Below are 17,759 nucleotides of genomic sequence, written 5' to 3'. Positions count from 1 at the left end.
ACACATTTTTCCCACCGGCACTGTAGATTGTACGGTAAAGTAAGGTTCTGCGCATGTCCACCCAGTAGTGATAACCTGGAAAATTTCTACTTGCCAGTTGCAAAAGTGTGTGTACTGGTACTGGTGACAAGGGACAGACGTGCGTCCTCACTGTGGAAAAGCGCTAGGAAAACAGAAGTTACATCCGACCACCACAGTACGGGAAGGTCAATCTCTGCTCCTCGCGCACAGTTTTTTGGCACAGCACCGTGGAAGAAGTTTTTGCAGTTTTCGCCCGCCGTCAGTGTGGGCCAATTGTGCGGACAACCGAGCGTGAGCATTAGCATCGAGAGTGTGGAAAAGTAGCTGGTGTTGCTGATGGTTTCCCCATCGAGATAGTGTGGAACGTGGGTCAATCGTAGTTTCGGCAAATGTATCGTTGTACGTGTGATAAGGAAAAAGGGGCTCACTTTCCAACGGAGACATGGGCTTGTCATTAGGTTCAGTTTTTGGCGACGGAAAACCCGAACAGTTTAATTCGCAACCTGCGAAACAGGTCATCTGCCTGGCAACCTCATGTGCGTCTTCGGATATAGCAAAAACAAAAAAGCATAGAAAGGATCACACTTGGTAAAGCTACAGTTCCTTATTGTCTTTGAGTCCCGTATCGTCCCGTCGCCCGAGTGAGATGAACATGGGGAATCTTGAGGCGAGCAGCGAAAAGGTGTATGAGATGAGCGGTGAGACGTAAAGAATGCGCTGAGTGTGTTAGTGTGGAAAAATCGTCTGATCGTTTGCGAGTTTTGGTGTGGTATGCATGCGGAATTTGTGAGGATGTGTGTGTGTATTCTCAGTTTCTCACACATTACTCACGCTTGCTCATCCATCCGTCCAGCTCGGTGCTCACTAAGCGTAAAACCCATGCGGAACCGTTTGGTCGTGCAGAGAGACGAAGTACGCTGGCTAGAGCTGACCTGGCCTGGCAACATTTTTTAGCCTGCCGCGTTGAACTTTTCCCTCGTACTCGTTCGACGACTTGGGATGTAAAGTGTGCTAAGTCACGGTCAATTGTTTACGTATATGGAAAAATTGGCGTCACATGAGTGACAGTTTGTGAAGGTGCAGTAATGAAGGTGTATGCTTTTTTTTTGTTTGAGTTAAATTTGGAAATGCGGATGCTAAAAATGGTTTATTTCCACCGATCAATGCTGTTAGTAAGTGGCAAAAGTTTCCGTTACCAAAGGGCCTGGAAGTGGTTTATCTGGCCCTGAAACAGTTTCCCGATGCAGATTCACTCCAATGAGCGGGAATCGTACGTGTACGAGGTCGCGCCGTATGTGATCTTGCTCTGACCTCGACTGCTACCTTGAAAGAGAGCTAACCAGATGGGTGCCATGGGAGATGGAAGAATGTCGAAACCGGGACAACCATTATCAGCCAGAATCTCTCGACATTCTTTATCGGCTCACGCTCATTCCTTCTCTCTCACTGCGGGAGCTCTCCCGCTTGCTCCGCGATTCGAAGAGCATTAGAATACGCGTGTGTCCCCGTATGTGCGCTGATTCCCAGACGGGTACATCGCGTGTGTATGTGTGTTTATGTTGTAAATACTATTTTTCTTGCGATGCTGCTATAGAACCTGATAAAAAGCGCACTTCGTATGCTAAACCAGGTGAGCAACGCAAACGGTACGGACGGGAAGTGCGAGCGGAAAAGTGTTCCTGCATGCCTCGATTGCGTTCCATTTGCCGAAAGTGTGCTCCTCAATGTCATCACCTGTCCCAGGATGTTTGGTGTTGACGGTGAGCAGGACAGCCGAGAGACGAGAACGGGTGGCAAGAGTTGGCAAACGATGTGTGATTCGTGGTGCTGCCTCAAGCATAATCTAATTTTGTGATAAATTGATGAACTAATTTACATGGTGTGTGCCCATCAGAGGGAAGTGGATCGTTTGGTGTGATTTGTATTTTCATTTTGCTCTTGGTTGCGATCGTTGAAATATTTTTAATAATTTACCTGGCACAGCACCAACGCTTGCGTATGAGGGATGTTGTAAGATTAATCATCTGTTTAGTGCTCAGTGCAGGTTTTGGAAAATTAAGGTATCAGTACACATTGGCATGAAAATATATTTTTTTCGTAAAGCTGACGCTAATTTTTCCAACTTAAAACTGGGTCAACTGAGTGTACTACTGATTGTATGTGTATTGTATTTAGGCGGTAAAAGACACACAATTCTGCCACCGAAACGGGAGCATAAACCGGCACATGCTTTTACCTACAGACGAAATGACAACCCCATTCCAGTTACTGTAGAGTGGGAAGAAAAATAATACTAAAAAATACTATAACTCTGGTAGCTATTATTAGCCAGGAAAGTGTCGTGGACGGGCGATGCGTAAGTATAGGATCCAGGGGCAGTAAAATCGGATTGACTGCCTTTTTTGCCTTGCAATTGACTTGCATGGGAAAGTGGCGAACGGTCTCTGATGGCCTTCAAACCTTTGGATGGAGAGTTTTATTTTGGATCTGAAAAGTGAAACCATGAACGAGTAAAAACCTTGCTGCGTCGTGCGAATGCCTTTCCGCATCGATGTTCACGCCGATCTTGTTGCGTCCGTGGTAGAATTTGGTGGACGTGATGATGAGCGAATCGAGGTAAAGAGTATGCATATGTTATGTCAATGTGCGTAGAGAATGTCGATTTTATTTGTATTGTATATTATTTGTCAAAGACTTTTTTGTATGGGTGTATTCAGTTTATATTAAAAGCTATACTAATAATTGTTCTGTTGGACAATCTTAAATAATTTGAGATTTAAGAGTATATATCATATTAAAAGGTCGGTCTCGTAGTACAGTCGTCAACTCATACGACTTAATAACATTCTCGTCATGGGTTCATTCCCCATATGGACCGTGCCGCCATAGGAAGGACTGACTATCCTGCTATGGGGGATCAATAATTCACTGAAAGCCAAGCACAGGCAGGCCTTGACCGACAACGGTTGTTGAGCCAAAAGAAGAAGAAGAAGAGAATCATATTAAAAACTTGCTACAGCAAACTCAGGCAGTTGTTCTGGGAGTCAGATTGTCCATTAAAACAACAACCATAGCTACAATGGAATAAATTTATTACACCAGCTGCGTGCTTGCTCAGCAGGAAACGCTGTCCTCAACGTATCAAGCTCCAAACACACATATAATTCATCATCCGACAATCTCCGTGGCCAATGGTTTGGATGCGCTTAATTGTCCACTCATCAAAGCCCCTCGCAACGAGCACTAGAAAAAATGCATCGATTTTGTATGACGCTGTGAACTGTGACGTTGTTACGTTACCACAGCATACAAGTCGCGTCATTTGGCGACGGCGATTGGGATCAATTGTGGATCTCTAGGTTGAAGAGGGTAGCAAAAAGACCTGTTACCATTACATTCTCAGTCGACGAACGAGATCGGCATCGAGCCGATAATTATCGTCAACCGGGCGACCCAATGTCGTATGTCGTCATCGTTGCCGTGCATCGCACCGTGTTTTCAGTCACTTTGTGACGCACACAATAACGGTAGTGTGTTTGTGCACGAATTTTTTTGCCGCGTAAGTGACTGATTACGGCGATGCCAAGCGCAGGGGGGAGGATTGGAGGTTCTGTGTCGTCAACTAGTAAATTGGTTTGATAGTGCACACAAAACACACTTTCCAGCCTACACAAACTAACATAGTTCAACTGTTTCCGGAGATGAAGAACCGCTTCAATTCCCCCTTGAGAAAACGTTATATTTTTGGATATTCTGTGTGTTTGTACTCACCCGTCTCCCCCAGGCTCGCTACAAACACCTTAGCAAATGCACGGCATGTAACCGTGGTGGTTTGAGGTGCGCTCGAACTGATGGAGGCGCGACAACACGAGACACACCATCGAGAGTCAGAGTACACGGTATGATATTGGTAGGTCAGTGTTTTAGTTGACCCGATAGTTTCGCAGCGTGTGGAGGGTTTGCGCTGTTGCTGGCTCTCTGACACTCTGTGCCTGTGCTGTACCGTGTTTCGTGTTTTATTGCCAACGGTTTGGCGTGCACCAGCGGGAGAGTAGGTGTCTTCAGCTTCAACTTGAAGTAAATTACTTTGCTTTATCCTATCGAAGGGCAGCACCGTGAAGCATGGTGTGTTGTGTGCAACACTCCTTTCTCTCTCTTTCTCACTGCAGAGCACTCGCCCATCGATCAGAAGCTCAGAATGGATAGTAATTATTTAGTATTCAACTCACGAGCACGGTAGTTCGCGGCGCTCCATCGCCGTAATTCGTTTTCTGTGATCTCATCACCAAACCAACCGTTGCCGCAAGTGTGAGTGGCGTGCAATATTGTGCGAGCGTCGAGAGCGTATTAGTCAATCTATGCTGGAGCACTGCTTCGAACGGGTGTGCGCACGACTTAGACCACTGCTGCGGACGTACGGTGACAGATGCCGCAACAGCTGTGTGTTGGCCAGTGCGAGTGAGCGCATCTCCATGAGCGCGTGTGCGAATGAGTGTGTTGAATGGCTTTCGAAAAGTAAACAACCGTTCGTCCGCTTATCCATTATCGTCGTGTTCACCCCGTGTTCCGTGGCGTTCTTATCGGTAAGACCCGCGAACGCAAACGCCATCCAACACCACACACAGTAGCAGCCACAGGGGTTTGACGGGGTTTTGTGGTTCAGCTTGTTGCTTTCGGACTTGATAATTGAATCGGACGATGCTTCTTCACAGCCAAACTTATCCACTACTACGGGAAGGTATTAGATTAGTTGGTTCGTTCGTTCATCCGTTCGTTTCGATTCGATTCGGAAGTGTGCTGTACCGCGTGTGCTGTACGATATGATGACGGAGCCTGTCAGTGGTAATACGCCTAGTAATAGTGTGGGTGGAGAATGAGTTTATCTACCGAACGGTTATCGGTCTACCATATGGTGGTGGGTGCTGTTGACGCGGACCAGCCAGATATGCGGACCTAAAGCCATGCGTATGCGGCTGTGTTCGTTGATCTTGTGTACGTGTGTGTGTGTTTGTGTGTGCATGAGCGTAGAAACACTCGCGTAATACGATGCACACTTGCGCCTGGTTTGTTCCGCAAGGGTTTCTATTTTGTAGTGACGCTAATAGTTAGAAACTGGCACTTTGTCGTTTGATAAAGAAAGTAAAGTCATTTATTTCGACGAGCGCGATTACGGGTGTGTACCACAGGAAGGTGAAGAGTAAAGAGCGATCGAGCTGGTTGTTTGATAATCACTTGAGTTGAGATGTGTTTTCAACTTGTAAGTAAACCGAGCACAAGCGCCTAGTATCCGATAAGACTGTGCTATTATGCTTCGATCTGTTGAATAGAAAACTACAATGTGTAGAAAATATAGAAGAAACGAATCAAAATTAGTATTATATGTAAATTAAACACCATTAAAAGGTCTACCGTATCACGGTCATAGCTCTATCCTGTATGTTTCGTTTATTTCTCCTTTTCTCTCTCTACAGTGCTAAATTTATTTCTACTCTGTGAAAAAAGCATAGACGGAGCGAAAGTCGTTTGATCCTGGCCATAGAGTGATAATTAAACAAGTGGAAAATGACGCTAAAGTGTTGAACGCATTAGCAGAATGCTTGGAATCGTTCAAGAAGGCTACGGTGTGGATTGGTACGCTTCTCTCATCGGTAGCGCACGGGAAACGAGGCTCGTCGAATCGATCGTTAAAATGGTGACAGAGTGCTGCTAAAAGTGAGGTGTACGTCACGGTGTATCAGGTGTACGGTGTTTGCATGTGTTGAAGGAAAATCACAATCTCCGAGAGTGAAGCCTTCGAACCGGAAGCTAAAACGGAACGCTAAACGTGTACGGAAGTGTATATGGAGAGGTGGCTGTGTGTGTCTGTGAATGAATAAGAGTAAAAAGTGGATAAAAAGCCCCATTACTCAAACTGTGTGTGAATGAGAAAGAATATATATTAAAAAAAAAACAACCGGGTGAACTTAAAGTGCACATCTCGGCGTGGTGCTGGAGTGTGTACATAATGCATCCGGTGTGGAGCAGTGCTGTAGTTAAGGGATCGTCCTCCAGTGAGACAACACTGCAAACCGTCGAGGCATTACCAGTGGGGAAATGGTACCGATAAAAGGAAAGATGTGGTGAAAAAAATAAGAAGGCACTGGGATAAGAATCTAAATACCAATCGAGTGCGGGAAAGGCGGCTTGTACAGTGAAGGAGGGCCTCTGACGAGTGTGTTGTAGAAAAAGGAGCATTTTCTTGACCTGAGACATTGTCCAACAAGAGTTTTTCAGTGTGAGTGTTACGTGTGCAGGCGGGGTCATAGGTGTAAAATGGGCAACTACTGTAGTTCCGGACAGACCAAAAAGGATAAGGATAATGTGTCGGAAAAGTCCGAAGAGTAAGTATCGGTCGGATGATGAGAGATCTTTGTTTCCGCTTATATCTAAAAACGATTCCAATAATGTTATGATAGCGAATCAGTAGCGTCCATATAAGCAATGTAGATGAAAGCAGTTTAAATATTAACGTTATACGCTCACTGTCCCGTATCTCATCTCCTTGTCGACTGCTGCTGTTAGCAAACATATTTCACACATAGCGTAACACGGTTGCATATGGCACGTCTACCACGAGCCTGACAGCTATCGATCCGTGCACGAAGACTGAGACATACTATCGGAAAATTAAATTTTATGTCCCATTATAACCGCCTTTGCTCTACTAGGGGTGATGATTTACGTGACGATACTGAACGGTGGGCTCTCTTCTGCTCTGATAAGCAGCTTGTAGCAACATGTGGGTTTTGTGTGCTACCGATGCCCATGCGTCTGGGAATATTGATCTCTGCAGCTACCTGAGGCTACCTATTTGCCAATGGTTTAGTTAGTGCAAAGAAAGGATTTGAATAGAATTAACAACGGTTCCGATTGCACTCCCGCTTCACTTGGCTAGAACTAGGGATTTAAAGGTATTGATGGCCATTATCGCCACAACACCTGCCAACTCATGGAGACGCATGGTATTTTGTGGTGAATTTTAATTTCATTTATTGAATCGGTGCGGGACGACGCAATATTTGCTTGGTTTGATAAAAATAGCTTGACTTGCAAGCGAAAACTAACACCAATTCACCGTAAGCTTAGTTTGTTTTTCCACCCGAACAATCTCAATTCATTTTCGCCTCCCATTCGGCGCTTCGCCAATGGAGACGCATGGTGCTGAGTGACGGTGTGCTATTGCTATATGTGTGTGTTTGTGTTAGTTCTTCACGGTAGATTTATTATTGATGCACGGGCACGTTGGCTGTTGCATCGAACTGCGCGTTGTTTACCTTGGCCGAGGGCGTCGTTCGAGTAGCCGCTAATGTTGACGTCAGCCGTCGGCACGACGGACACATAAGTGCACGTACGAACCAATGATGGAGGTGTTTTGATTTCGCATATCATTTATCACTAACTTGTGTTTGTTTTTGAGGAAGCGTCCAATGAGTTGAAGCAAGTACAGCATACAATGGCGATTGATTATTTTATTACATTTTTTCGTTGATATTGCGTTTAATGTTTTGCCTGATTGTACATTACATTTCAGATCACCATCTTATCAGCTGGCGGATAAAAACAAGGGCAAGGGGAACGATGTAAAGGAGGCTCCGCTGGCGGCTCCGGAAGTCACATCGGATGCATCGGGCACGGGCCAAATTTCAAACAGCTCCAACGTTACCAATGGCTGCAACTCGTCGACCGTGGCTGGAGGGGTGGGCGTGGATGGGGCCAGAGCTCAACCAAAAGCACTCCAGAATGTGCAATCGATGACACTGTCAGGTAAGAATTGCCGTATGAAATAAAATATACATAAAAAAAACATTTCAAGTCTCAAAAATTCAAAAATGTCACATAAAGGTCAATAAAACTATGTAACCATATCCTGCAAAAGTACCGGTTAAAGTAATCTACCATCACGTGCTGCATTTCATACCGTGGTACCGTACAGACCGGTGCCAGCTAGTGTGTTGAAGATAGTAATTTTTCAATCGCCAATCAACTAACCTATCAATCACAATTTGTTGTCCCACTCTTACCTAGACTCCACCGCCAACAGCCCGATGACTGTGTCGCCACCATGTGATATACCGCCAGTGCATCAAAACTTACCGCAAAACCTAACACCACTGTACGGCAAGCCGACTACTAACAGGCGCACGGATAAGTACAAAAAGATCGTTCTCTACATACTGGCCGCAGACGATGGTAAGCCCTGTTCAGCAGGTTACAGTGTGGGACGTTTTTTTAAGTGTATGGGGGATTCTTTACAACCTTAAACATGGAGCGACATAGGACATGGAAGTATTAGCAGTAGCTAGACGATGAACGAAACATTCTTTACATACACTGCACTGTAAATGGATACAGCAGCCACGAGGACTACCACAGTGGGCGTGTGGTAGAAGCAGTGATTGAATATGTGCTTGATGTAGCTCATACCACATCCTGATCTGACCTATTTTCGTCCCAATTTGCTACTGCTCCTATCCTTTCCTCCACCATCTCCAATGGTCGGTACACCTCGGTGGGAAGCGGGGATGGCGAAACGTGCATTTACTGGATTTGATTCCCTTGTGTCAATTATGGTCCCGATTTGCGATGGTTAGTTTATTTTTACTTTTGCTCTGCTACCCTCTCTGTAGCTAACGTTTCATGGCACATACATCCCCTACGGTATGGAGCAGGACGCTTCAGTACACTTGCATGACCTCCGGGTGTTTAAAAAAAACTCGGCAATATCCTCCGGTTATCGCATTAACCCTTTCCGGTGTGTCTGGAGCGTTTTGGCAAGCACGAGGAAAGCGATAGAGGAAGACTTTACGGGGAGAGGGAAAAAAGGAAAATGTTTCAATCGGAATTACGACTCACACGGCACGGCGAGTCGATTGATTCGTGGAATGTAACTGTTACTGGAAATTCCGATGGCTTACCAATGTAACGTATGCTCTTCACTATATTCGCAGGATTTCAAACAGAAAAGGCCATGCTGCGAGAGGTGTTTAAGGGGCTGAACCAGAAATGCCAGAGCCGCGGGTTTGAGCTGCATGTGGCCGATCTGCATGTGCAGCAGCCCAAGGGGAACAGCTTCGACGTGAACAAGTGGTTCCGAGGACCGCTCGAGGCACAGGGCGGTCACGAGCTGGCAGCGAACTGTTTGGCCGAAATTGCCCGCCAATCCTGTGACTCGTACCTTATTCCGGTGCTGTTCCTCGGTGGCACGCTGGGCGATCCGCTGCTGCCACTGACGATCGAAAGCCAGGACTTTGTAGCAGCCCTGCAGATGGCTGAGCGGAATCCAGCGGAACGAGCGATACTGGAGAAGTGGTACGTGCTGGACGATAAATCGCAGCCCGCGTGCTATCGGTTGAATGCAACTGCCCCACCGGTAAATAGGCGATGCTTGAAGATATATGAAGAGGGAGTTATCCATTTTTTCTTCGTTGATTGATTTCAGCCCATGTCTTCAGAAGAGTCGCAGAAGGAACTTGCGCTACTGCTGCAAACGTTGATCGATATATTTTCGAAGGAGCTGCGTGACTCTTATCTAACCACCGTCGTAGAACAGGTACCAAACGTTAATGTCGATGTGTTCAAAGCAACAGTTAATATGGAATATATTTTCACAGGAAATTAACAACACCGTTTTGATCAGCCAAGAACTATCGAAACGTTGCATCTGGATCCAGAGCACAGTAGCAGCACTTAAAACGGAAGGTCAATCCTCTGTAGAAGCGGAAATGGTGCGAAGGTTAACCAACATCCAGAACGATCTGAAGGTATTTTATTTTGTTGATATCAATGCCAAATAATGTTGAATTAATGCACTTTCTTTGCATACTAGAATCAACTGTCCGAGAAGCACATCATTCGCATCCCGGCCAATATCGCCCAACCGCAGCAGGAACAGTTTGGAGCGATGCTGGACACTTGCCTATCGCTTGAGATTGATGCAATTATCGATGAGCACGTTAGCAAGTACTCCATTCCACACTGCACGCACGGTGTCGATCGACGTTTGTTGAGTGAGCTGGAGGAGGTCAATCGGCACTCGCGTGTGTTGAACGAAAATTGCGCCAACTTCAGCACGACCGAGCGGGTGCGCGAATATCTAACGTCGGCCCGGGGCAAGCCACTTGTTGTGTACGGGCCGATGGGTGCTGGAAAGAGTGTCTTTATGGCGAAACTGTCACAAAATCTGCACACTTGGCTGCCCGATTCTCATCTAGTGATAAGGTAATGCACGCTGAACTAGTCCTTATAAGCATGAGAGTATAACAGTGGTTTTGTATCTTTCTTACAGATATGCCAACCTTACTATGCAAAGCTCAGATGTTACCGGTCTGGTGGGTTCGATAACGGAGCAGATATCAGTATTAATCAAAGGAGTACCGACACGATGCCAGCATGTGAGTTTTGGGAAGATAGGAAGCCGTGAAACAACAATGGCTTTAACCATTTTGCACTTCTTCACAGACCGTTTCATCATATTCCGGGGTACTGAAGTCATTGCTAGAGAGCTCGAAGCAGCAAATTACCATCCTGATCGATTCGATCGATGCGTTGCGTGACGTGGAAGATCTTGACTGGTTGCCGGTAACGCTGCTGGACAATGTGAAGTTTGTGCTGACGGTTAGTTCCGCTAGCACTGGGCATGATCTGGCGAATGCCGAAAGTCGCGTGCTGCAGCGCCTTCGTGAACGGATTGGAGACGATAGCTGCTTCCTGTATCTCACGCCCTTTACTCAGGAACAGTGGGAGGATGTGCTGTGTTTCGGAGGAGGAGATATTTACGCTGCCAACGGTGCATTGCAGCTGCCAGAAAGCTGGAAGAAATCAGACGAGAAGATTTCAATTCAAGCGAAGGTTGGTCTTAAGTTTGGTGGGATTCACGGCGTACTGAAACGCAGTTGTGTATTTATCGTTCTAGATTCTCTGGTGGCTCGGCTGGCTTGGCATTACCAACCTTTCAAACACCTCCGTTTCACACATCAGCGAGCGAGTGTTTGTGATTCTAGAGGAAAAGTTTACTGCCCCCATCGTGAGGCTGATCATGTCGTTGCTGCTCGCTTCGCGGGAAGGACTGCTCGAGACGGAAATCATTACACTTATTAGAAATTCTAACTTAGTCACCGGTACGAGGAGTTTTCTTTTCATCTTTGGCTAAATGATCTCTTCACACACACATCTTCTTATTTGAGCTGCATTTTTTTACTTTCTAGGATCAACAACAAAACAGTGGACACATTTTTGTTGGAAGATGGGACCACTATTTCTTCACAATAAGAACATTATCGTCATCGATAGGACACTGCGGCAGGTGGCAGAAAAGCGCTACGAGGCCGACATTAAGCATGCGCATCAAATTCTGTACGACTACTACGAACTGCAACCAACCGTTTTTCTCGACAAGAAGGGTAAAGAGAAGTGGTAAGTGACCATCACACCATGTCGTCCGTTTGAAATAATTACTAACGATTTTAACTCTGGTTCGAATTGCAGTTTTAACTATAGGAAGATAGTTGAATTGCCCTACCACAAGTACAAGCTCGATTCGACGGCAACCGATAGCGCCATCTTTTCCACCTCTCCGTACCTGACCGATCTAGTCTGGTTGCAAGACAAACTGATCGCTACCGGATGTGTTCATGTTTTAAACGACATTCGTCTAGTAGATAGTGCCACCAGTGCTGGTACTCACGTGGCCCTGCTGAAATCGTTCATTGAGACGCACTTCAAGGCCCTGAACTATGACGGTAATCAGCTATACTCGCTGCTATATCCGGTATTAGTAGCGGAACAGCAGCGACCCGGTTCTCCCTATGCGAACAATACAGTCGTACAACAATGGCTGAAGACTATCAACAACAGCACTGTACCGTTCCTGGAAAAGTTGGTGTTAACTGAGGGGGGAGACGAGGAGGAAAAGCAAGCAGTTGACAACATGCCGAACGTGGTTGGGTACGATCTGATCATGAACCTGAGCATTGAGGGGTACTTTGTCATTTCGCTTAGCACAGAGCGGGAAGAAATCTGCGTGTGGGACGTAGCAAAGTAAGTTGCGGGATAAAATATCAAAGAGGATACGGTGAGTTACTTTAAAACAATTTTCTTCGTTTTCCGTAGATGCCGTAAGGTACGCACACTTACTGGTGTACCTCAACCATCAGCAATATGTCCAGTTGGTGATTATGGTGTGGCGGTTCTGTGTCGTCGTGAGATTCGCATTATCGATCTGAACGAAGGCAGATTCAAGGTGACACTGAAAGGTGTCATGAACCAGAAGATGCCCTACTTTGGTCTGCACGATCCGGCGCATCTCGTGTGTCTATCGCGTAACCGCATGTACGTGAATCTGATGAACATTGAGTCGGGTGACTGTGTCACAACATTCAAGGCGGGTGAAGATCGGTTCTTGAATTCACTCCTAGTGTCGGGTGATGGGAGGTAAGCGAGCTTGCTGAGGTACTATTAGTGTGAGTTTTCTCACGCCTCTCTCTTACTCTCTCTATTTCGTTGCAGAATTCTTGTGTGTGGTGATGAAACACAGAAACCGTTCCCGCTGCTGGTGTGGCATTTGTCGCAGAAGAAGCTGCTATACGATCTACGCATACCGCATCACGATTTTATCACTTCACTGTCTGCTATTACGCACGAAGGCTCATACGTGTGTGTGGTTGCGAAGGAGCTGGCAGAACCAAGCCCTAACTTTATCGTGGTGTACGATCTACAGAGCGGCACACTGTTCAAGAAGTGGAAACCATCCTGCAACACGGTATCTCTTGCCATATCGCAAACTAACACCTGCGTCATTGCTGGACTCGAGGATGCAAGAATTTTAATCTGGGATCTGGTGACTGGTAAGAACTAGCTATGAACAAGCCATACGGGAGATATATTATTCATGCTGAACTGATTGTTTGATTGTAGGTAACTGCCGAAGCACCCTGGTCGGGCACAGTGCCCCGGTAACCTTGTTGAAGATAGATCCTACGGGCAAGATTCTGTTATCTAGCGATAAAGAGGGACGCGACATGTCCATACGGCTCTGGCAGCTCGATAGCGGCAATCTGCTGGCAGTGTACACCCCGGAGGAACGTATCACGACGTGTGAAATTCTTAGCGGTGGCTCCTATCTGGCACTTGCATTGGAGAACCGTCACAATCTGATCACGCTGAAACTTCGCTCAGGTAAAGATGGATCCACAGTCGATGAAGATCGAGCAGCGACAGTATACGGCAATTCCGAACACGATGGTAAGCAGTTTGATCTAAAGCAGTAATAATGAGGAGGACGGTGAGTCCTATCCTTTTCGAGTACCATTTGACGAATGAATCTCCCCAAAACGAGTGAAGGTAACGATAATGGATTGTCTTCGGTATAAGAATGTAAGTTAGAGTCAGAAGTATGGCACAAACGCAAACGCAAATTTAATTCATCCATTACAAACCCATCTCCTATGGTTAACATAGTCGTCGTGGTAATAGAATCGAAATGGTTGCGTATTCGGAGCAATGTTCATGGAAAAACGTAGATAAATAGTAGTGCAAATGATTGACAACCAGACGCAAACTGCATGTAAATTCAGCTTCATAACACAAAAAAGAACACATATTAAAAATAATTGCACCCTAGCCATTGTGTCCCGTGCAGCATACAACCTTGAATGTGAGCGATTCTAAATCTTCATCAAACATCTTACAGCAAAGTATGCGCGGTATGATTATCTTCCTTCATAGAGTAAACATGGATACCGTAGGAAATGAACGATGTAATGACACTGCATGATGCAGTTGTTAGTAAGAATGGCGTTAGTACTCATCAGTACTGCTCACATACGACCTGTATCTGTGTTTTAATTAGGAGAATGTTTTTCTGTACAAACTATATGTAACTGAAGTTTGACGAGTTTGACTCGATCGCGAATGTAACTCGCGGCATTCAACTGAGATCGCACAGTCATCGCTCAAAAAGTGGCTAAAGTGGAACCCCTCATAACGAGTACCCCATATTATGAGTTTTTCCCCGCATCATGAGCAAATCTTAATGGTCAACAAATACCTCTCTTAACGAGTAAAATCTCACATAATGAGCAATATCATTTGTGTTCCTGGTCTGTTTCAAGCATCATTCGGACAACATTGTGGCTCTACAGAAATAGTGAGCTACAAATCTCTTCTAAATTATAAGTATTATGAAGGTATTGTTCATTTTTCAAATGCATTTATGCCCTTTATACCAGCACATTTTCGTTGCTGAAACCAATTATTTCACTTTTCATACAAATTATATGAAAAAGAGCCTCTCGCATAGCGACTGAGTCACTGGAACGGATTAAACTCGTTATGTGGGGGTTCACAGTACATTATTTTAACGAAACGGAAGGACGGATGCTCGTGGTCTACAAGACGGAAGGACGGAGAAACGATTTCAGTTTTTGCTTTTGACCTTATTGTTGAACTTTCGACGGCGAAATTATAATTTTCTGCTATCTGAATGTGATCGAATAAGTATCGTTGATTATTGTTTAGTTAAATTAAGAAGAGCAAGTGCGTGTGTGTTGTGGTGGATGTGATGAGAATGAATTGGTTAATATTTGGGCTTAGAAATAATTAAAAATTGTATTGGTTAAGCAATTGGTTTCGAAGATAATTTAAACTCATTTTTATGTGATTTGATTTTTATTTATGTATTGGCTGTTTGGCTGTTGGATTGAAAACATGACATTTAGCAAGCGCCACACGTTGTTCTACGTTTTGTATAGTCACATACTAAAAACCGTGTAGAACCATAATCTATAATGTTGCAAACTATTTCAACCCATTTTTTACAGTAGAGACCTTTTCGTTTGCGTATGTTGAATGAAACTTTTATACATTTTTTACACATATTGGCCTCCTCTTGTGTGCGCATAGGGTAGGCTGATAAGAAAAGCAAAAGAAAACATAAAATTAAACCTATCTTATACACTCTCTGCACAGTCTTAGGAAATCTGCCATAGTGCAATAGTTGTAAAACGTATCGCGTAAGGTAAGGACAAAAAACAGAAGCAAATAGTAGTTGTCATATCTATTAAAGCAAACGCAAGCAACATAAGAAACGTTTCGAACCATTTCACCATATAAAAAAGCAGACATAACATACCAATAATAACATATAATGCAGTTTGATCATCGTCTAGAATGGTAATCGGCAAATAGTCCGTAGCTAGCAGCAACAGTGTGCAATATAACATTTATAATAGTACAGCCATAGCATGAACCATACACACCCAGCCAATGCGCAAGTGGTTTCCCTTAGCCCAAGCCTTCTGCCGCCAATATCGTGTCACCAGACTAAGCAAAAATTATTACCCTTAGAGTTCATCTCATCTGGAATGAGACATTGAGGCTGGTCCTTGATATGAAGTCTTGCAATGCAATCCATCCCACGCCCGGAAGCAAACGCTCCTGAACTCAATTCAACACTCTCAACGCTCGAGAAACCACCTCCCTAATTACAGCTGTGAAACAAAACCAGGTACTGTAGAATAAGCCGACCGTCGGCAGTACGAAACTCGTGTAGACGTTAAGATGGGTGTGATAGTTTGAGATACGAGGTTACGTTACAACCGTAGCAGAAGATGGTGGTGGGATGGATAGTGTAACAAAGATCGAACACTTTTAAGTAGCTAAATAGGCGTGTATATCTTATATGTGTGTACGTGTCCCTCATCCCACGTGGTACCACGATGAAGAATAACACTTCTTGTGAAGGAGAGGAAAGGAAAAAGCGAAAAAATGGGAATAGAAATCAAAACAAAGTAACGCCATACCGTTCGTTGAGAAAGGAAATGTAGCGCAAAACAAGGGTTAAGTAAACACTATGCTAGTATGACAAAACGCACAAGTAAATGAGGTAAACTATTAATATACGAAGCGAAACGGACAAGTAGAAGGAAAAAATATGAAGGATTGAAAAACTAGAAACAAGAAACGCAACACAACATATAATGCGATGAAGTACTATCAATTTTTACGTAAAACCTTATAAGTAATATTGTATTTGTTACTTTTGATTTATGAATGTGTGTATGTATTTGCAAGATGAAAACCAGAATACCCAGAAAAACCAAGAAAAAAATATTATACGTATATATATATCACGAAACCGAACAAGTGAAACGTTGTAACTGGAGCAAACATTATAAACTGGCGAAAAAGAAAATGAATAATGAAACTGCTGATTGGAGCAATGTTTGTTTTACTTTATATTTCGTGAGAAACTGAAAGAAAATTGGATTGTTTGAAGTAAGGTTCGCAGCAATATCAGTGCGAGAGCTATAGCCTCTACAACAATTGATTAAGAATTACCTTGGCCAACATAATTCATCTTGCGAGCAATACGATGCGTATCTGTATCAGTACACCGGACACACCCATCTCGTCGCTCTGATCTCGGGCGTGATTCCCACATGGTTTACGGTCAATAAATCTAAATTTAAAATACAACGCTTAAAGGCTCCTGTCAACGGCGGTTCGTTTATCATCAGTCCCTCCCTGCTGTGCCAGTTCGGCGATGGATTTTTTTTGCAAAATTGTGGTGACAACAAATTCAGTGTGTGTAGCTGAAAAGCCGATCTATAGACTGTGTTTAATGGAATTGAAAGGGGTTATAGTCTGAAATTAAAAAAAAAAACTGGGTATAAAAAACATGATCATAACAGCCTAATTAAATGGCAAGGATTATCAGGTTGACAAGCACGTGAAAATAGAGAGATAGAATACGATGTAAAAAAATACACTGCACCTATCTCGTATTGCTTGATAATGTCATGAACTATTTTCGAAATTCCTCCCACAAGCGGTGGTGGAAGTGCTGCTAAACGGGCCATTCATCACTGGTCGCGTTGTGCGGGTACCACGCAGTAGTATGTCCCGGGTCGTTGTCGTCAGAACGTCTGTGCTCGCTAGGTTGTTTTTGTGTCCCGATATTTAACGCTACCTATACTACCAGACAAACCGTCGTCGTGCTCTTTTTAGTGATTGAGAGAAGAAGTGAAGCTTGCGATAAGGTGTAGCAACTTACCGAAAATCTGTTGAACTGTAATGTGGGAGTTCGAATAAGCCGGGCTCAGTAAAAAATGATTTAACACTACAAGGAAAAATAGTAAAATTGTAAAGAAACGGTAAATAACCAATAGAAATGCGGCAGTTTTGTTAGTAGTTTGATTCAATGGTAACACCAGTGTACTAAGTGCAAAGCTGGAAAAAGAGTATCTGTTGAGTTGTGTTGCTGGTTGCATATCTTAGGGAGTAAAAACGCTTAAACGCTTAACGCGATTCGGTTGCAAGCGCGACATCGACCACGTGGTGGCAGCGGAACTCATCATGACGATTCTGTGTGAATTTAATGCAATTTCATTAGTTTGAAAATTATGTATGTAAGTTGAACACGAAAGATAACGAAGGATGTAGATAGCAACAGTAGTAACGGAAGTAGATATTTGGAATATAATTATTCTTGTTATTAAAGAAAAGACATATATTTTTCCTTAAAGTGAGTGTAAATGTTTCAGAGTAAAGATAAAGTGACTTAGCGTTCAATAAGCTGTCAAGTCCTCTGGCTTCCCCTCAGCAATTCATTTCAAATCAAGTCGAAATCTCCGTGAGCGCCGGGGCAAAGATTTTTACTCATATCACACTACAAAAACTCTCTCGCCGAAAAATTCGCTCCG

At 44.2% G+C, this 17,759-nt stretch overlaps 1 protein-coding gene across 10 annotated transcripts; it reads left to right on the top strand.

The window, feature by feature from the left end:
* Nucleotides 1-112: 112 nt before the first annotated feature.
* Nucleotides 113-16,273, top strand: LOC120959194 (uncharacterized). 10 transcript variants are annotated; one of them, XM_040382424.2, is made up of 16 exons: nt 113-206; nt 5,493-6,401; nt 7,592-7,824; nt 8,086-8,250; nt 9,009-9,430; nt 9,500-9,610; nt 9,672-9,821; nt 9,887-10,278; nt 10,346-10,451; nt 10,519-10,908; nt 10,973-11,177; nt 11,265-11,472; nt 11,545-12,096; nt 12,169-12,489; nt 12,565-12,902; nt 12,973-16,273. In XM_040382424.2, the coding sequence occupies exons 2-16, from the start codon at nt 6,334-6,336 to the stop codon at nt 13,323-13,325; spliced, it is 4,014 nt and encodes a 1,337-aa protein (XP_040238358.2). In that variant the 5' UTR covers nt 113-206; nt 5,493-6,333; the 3' UTR covers nt 13,326-16,273. The 10 variants fall into 10 exon arrangements, with proteins under 10 accessions (XP_040238358.2, XP_040238353.2, XP_040238356.2 ...); XM_040382419.2 differs by having other exon boundaries at nt 160-312; XM_040382422.2 differs by having other exon boundaries at nt 160-386.
* Nucleotides 16,274-17,759: the final 1,486 nt, after the last annotated feature.

The sequence above is a fragment of the Anopheles coluzzii genome, chromosome 3, assembly GCF_943734685.1.
Source record: "Anopheles coluzzii chromosome 3, AcolN3, whole genome shotgun sequence".
NCBI lineage: Eukaryota > Metazoa > Arthropoda > Insecta > Diptera > Culicidae > Anopheles > Anopheles coluzzii.
The sequence above is the reverse complement of the archived record's forward strand: the minus strand, read 5'-3'. Positions and strand labels throughout refer to the sequence as shown.